At 36.4% G+C, this 2,167-nt stretch overlaps 1 protein-coding gene across 1 annotated transcript; it reads right to left on the reverse strand.

The window, feature by feature from the left end:
* Positions 1 to 430: 430 nt before the first annotated feature.
* On the reverse strand, positions 431 to 1,771 carry LOC105796114 (1-aminocyclopropane-1-carboxylate oxidase 5). Its single transcript, XM_012625736.2, has 3 exons — positions 1,527 to 1,771; positions 1,223 to 1,443; positions 431 to 1,125 (listed from the first exon to the last, which is right to left on the reverse strand). The coding sequence occupies exons 1-3, from the start codon at positions 1,626 to 1,628 to the stop codon at positions 525 to 527; spliced, it is 924 nt and encodes a 307-aa protein (XP_012481190.2). The 5' UTR covers positions 1,629 to 1,771; the 3' UTR covers positions 431 to 524.
* Between the last annotated feature and the right edge of the window lie 396 nt (positions 1,772 to 2,167).

A 2,167-nucleotide genomic window follows, 5' to 3' on the forward strand; every position in this document is an offset into this window, starting at 1 on the left:
ATGTATTCTTTGAAGAGTAAAAGTTGTTTGTAAGTGAGATGTTTGGGGTGAGTGATTGTAACATTGGAGTTCTTTGTTGAGGGCGCCATTATCTCACAGTGTAAGTTGATTGGGCTTTAACCAATAGAATTCATGATCCATTGTTAAATAAAATAATTCACTAAGTAAGACTCCGCAAAATAGAATTGTTATATGAATTATGTTAACAAATATTGTGTACCACTTTATTGTTTTGCTTTACTCTCTTTCAATCTATTTGCTATTCTACCTAATTCTAGTCTCTGTTAGAAGACTAGTTGGGACATTGAGATAGGACATACATGATACTTTTTTAGAAAAATTGAAGTTTTACTGTTTTTGTCTCAAACATCCCACCAAAAATGCAACGGAAAGAATTATGGAAGGTCTTTGAATATCCAAGAGAAGATCATATACATATATATATATATATATGTAATTTTTTTTCCTTTAAATAAAAAGATCATATATAATTTCATGTTTTACAGCTTATTATCTTCTTCGTATTACACGGCCCTTACAGCCTGGAACCTTGGTTCTTTAGGGAGAAATTTTTGCTGAACATAAACAGACATATAATCACCAAACACAAACTTGGGATAAGTTTTATCCATTTCTTCATTCGTTTCCTTCACCAGTTGTGGTGCAGGAGCAATGGTGGCTTTAAGTGAAGGATTATAAAACGACGCAATGGATAGCCTGTTGCCATCAATGGTGCTCAAAACACGGTGCCAAGCACTCTTATATCGCCCATTGCTGAGGACTTCGATTTGGTCACCAGTGTTGATAACAATCGTGTTCTTCAATGGCTGAACATCGATCCATTCCCCATCTTTAAGTACTTGAAGGCCGCCCACTTCGTCATCTTGGAAGAGTAAGATGACGCCACCGGCATCGGTGTGGGCCCGAAGACCAGTGACCTTCTCAGGGTTCGGGCATGGCGGATAGTGGCACAACTTGGTGCCGAAGAATGCATTGTTTTCACCTCCTTCACCATTGAAAGTTTTCTCCATGTACCCCTTTGGTAACCCCAAGTTTTCATCCATTACTTCCATGATTTTTTCAGCCAATATTTTCAACTCATATCTGAATTCCTTCATGGTTTCCCTGTCATCAACAAGAACACACACATAGATATATAATCATAAACCAAAGCAATTTAATGAATATTTTAGCTTGTTAAGAACTGATTAATCTTGCTTACTGAAATCCCGATGTTTGATATGACCATTCACTGACATTATCTTCCGTCAAAGTTATAACATCTTCCCAATCCACATTCTCCAACTTTCCATCGCCACTTTCATTCAACAAATTCACCACCTTTGAGTTCTTGAAATTCTCTTCCCTTTCCACCTTATAGAACTCTGATGAAACCTTCTTCACTCTCTCCAGCAGCTCCTCTGCAATCCCATTGTTCACCAACTACAACAAATACACGTATTTACACACACATAGATCAAACCCAATTTGCAGCACGATGTAGGTTAAAGATAAGAAAAAGGTACCTGAAAGAAACCCCATTCCTCGCATGCATTTGCAATCTCAGCCAATGTCTTGGCCCTCTCGTCGCCATTGAGCTTAGAAAAATCAATCACCGGAATCGCCATTGAAAAGAAAAAGAGTGGAAAAGCTTACTTAGCAAAGTTTGCACTAGTTTTATGGTGGTTAAATTAGCAATGGAAAAAGAGGTTGTTGCCCAATTTATAGCAAAGCAAAAGCAAGGGGGTTCTTCCTCCCGCCATGTTGGATTTGAGAAATAACTATTGTTATTGTTTCTGAAGCAACCATTAATGGTGTTGGGGTGAGGTGTAGCCGGCGGACGATGACACAATTATTACTAAAAGCAAGGTCAATGCTTTGAGATGTTTACGGGTAATTAATGCACGACAAAAGCATATTTTACCTGGGGATTAATCATTTGCTAATATAAGTTATCATCATTTAAAGTGATTAAATATTGTAAATTTCATATTCAAATATGAATGTCATGTATGACGTAATCAAAGTTCTGAATCATCATATTCAACTCTTAATCATAAATACGCTTAGCCTTGGGTAATTAGTTCTTTTTCGTAAAATTTTGAAAGTTATAATATGTTCAATTCGTATATTTGGAGTTTATTCTCTATATTTTTATTTTTAAGTA

Source organism: Gossypium raimondii, chromosome 3 (genome assembly GCF_025698545.1).
Source record: "Gossypium raimondii isolate GPD5lz chromosome 3, ASM2569854v1, whole genome shotgun sequence".
Classification (NCBI taxonomy): Eukaryota; Viridiplantae; Streptophyta; class Magnoliopsida; order Malvales; family Malvaceae; genus Gossypium; species Gossypium raimondii.

What these genes read in the sequence shown, in the direction of transcription:
- LOC105796114 (XM_012625736.2), bottom strand. Translation starts at nt 1,628, where the DNA reads ATGGCGATTCCGGTGATTGATTTTTCTAAGCTCAATGGCGACGAGAGG. An exon ending in AGGAATGGGGTTTCTTTCAG is followed by an intron (nt 1,444 to 1,526) that starts GTACCTTTTTCT and finishes TATTTGTTGTAG; the next exon opens with TTGGTGAACAATGGGATTGC. An exon ending in TATCAAACATCGGGATTTCA is followed by an intron (nt 1,126 to 1,222) that starts GTAAGCAAGATT and finishes TGTTGATGACAG; the next exon opens with GGAAACCATGAAGGAATTCA.